Source organism: Haliaeetus leucocephalus, unplaced genomic scaffold (genome assembly GCF_000737465.1).
Source record: "Haliaeetus leucocephalus isolate CR32 unplaced genomic scaffold, Haliaeetus_leucocephalus-4.0 Scaffold924, whole genome shotgun sequence".
Lineage (NCBI taxonomy): Eukaryota > Metazoa > Chordata > Aves > Accipitriformes > Accipitridae > Haliaeetus > Haliaeetus leucocephalus.
This window is the reverse complement of record NW_010973360.1, coordinates 459,778-461,370: the sequence shown is the minus strand read 5'-3', so window position 1 is coordinate 461,370 and position 1,593 is coordinate 459,778. Positions and strand designations below refer to the sequence as shown.

The following is a 1,593-nucleotide window of genomic DNA, read 5'->3' as shown; positions in this document are numbered from 1 at the left end:
AGCCCCCCGCGGCCCTGCCACCGCCAAAGTTGAGCCGAGCCCCGTCCCCCTCCGGAAAACAACGGGGGCGACCTCCAGCTCATCCCGGCGAGAGACCCGGAGCGGACAGCTACGCCCCCCCCCTCGCCCCCCATCGCCGGCCCTCATCCCCTTACCATGATCAGCGTGTGGTTCCTCTGCTCCGCCGTGGCAGGCTCGGCATCTTGCTGCTGTTTGCTCTGCTGCTGCTGCTGCTTGCTGCCGCCGCCGGTGCCCGTCTTCTTGGCCCTCTGCTCCAGGGTCCGCTGGTAGAGGCTCACCGTGTCCCTGCGCTCCAGCTCCAGCTGCTCCGCCTGGGCTTGCTGGTACCTGCTCTCGCAGTTGACATGGTGCCGCCGGCAGCCCTCGATGCGCTGCCTCAGCCGCTCCACCACCGTGCTGTGCTTGGGAATGCCGCCGCTATTAGCGTTATTGTTACCGGCGGCGGCGGCAGGAGGACCGTGGGGAGTGCTGTTAACCCCGATACCGGCACCGCCGGCCCCGCTGAGGCTGCTGTTCAGGTTATTGTTGATGCAGATACTGCTGCCATTCGCGGCGGCAGCGGGGGCTGCAAAATCCCCCATCCTCTTCCCCGCGCACACTATTTTGGAAGAACTTTTTATCCTACCCTTCACACACACACAGTCTCCTCCGGGGTCCTGATGGGATACTTTTTAGAGAACCGGGGGGGGGGGGAGGGGGCACCACCATGTATCAGGGAAACAGCGATCCCAAGCAAATGTTTCTCTTTCCCCCCAGCCAATCCCTCTCGAGAAGCTCCAAAACATTAAAGGGGGGGGGGGGGGGGAGGGAAATAAAGAGAGAAGGTGCTAAAAGGTTATCACCAGCAACACAACCAACACACACACGCACACACGGGAGGAAAAAAAAAAAAAAAGCACAACAAACTAAGCAGCAGCAATTCGGGTAGCAAACTCCAGGAGATATCAGACCAGTTCCTTTCCTCCTTTTTCTTTTTTATAATCCATTATTTCAAAATAGATTCCGTGAGCTTTCCGGAGGTTTTGCCAAAAGCCTTCTCTCCCCATGTATAAAGAGAAACCCGCGCGCCCCCCCACATGCCCCCACAAACCCCCCCCCCCCCGCTCACACGCACGTTCGCACACACACATCCAAGCACAAGCACACGCTGGGCACACGCGGCACACTCACTCGCACTCCCCGGCATCAAAAGACAGGCAAAGCCGCTTTCTTATTGTATTTTCCTTCTAGAAAAAAGTTTTGGTGTTTATGCCGCACCGTGTTCGCAAAGTACTTTGGCTGCTCGGTTGCATTTCAACAGGAACCTAAATAGCAAATCCTCGGGCTGGGGGAAGTAAACACATGAACAATCCGGGCCGAGCTGGAAAAAAAAAAAAAAAAAAAAAAGTAGAGCTCTGAAGTCTTTGCAAAACGCCGAGCTGATAACAGCCTGACGCTTTGCTCTGCTTTTGCTTGCTGCTGCTCCTCCTGCCACCATCACAATGATCAAATGCTCTCCTCCTCCACCTCCTCCTCCTCCATGCCAGCGGAGTGATATCAGGACAGGAGCGCTCAGTAAACACCGCAGCAGCA

General features: G+C 56.8%; 1 protein-coding gene across 1 annotated transcript in view; it reads right to left on the bottom strand.

The window, feature by feature from the left end:
* Positions 1-602, bottom strand: part of MAML3 (mastermind-like 3 (Drosophila)) — a 248,480-nt gene extending 247,878 nt beyond the window's left edge. Inside the window, exon 1 of the mRNA XM_010583616.1 lies at positions 156-602. Coding sequence (XP_010581918.1) covers positions 156-602 — 447 coding nt within the window. The remainder of the gene's footprint in view (positions 1-155) is intronic.
* Between the last annotated feature and the right edge of the window lie 991 nt (positions 603-1,593).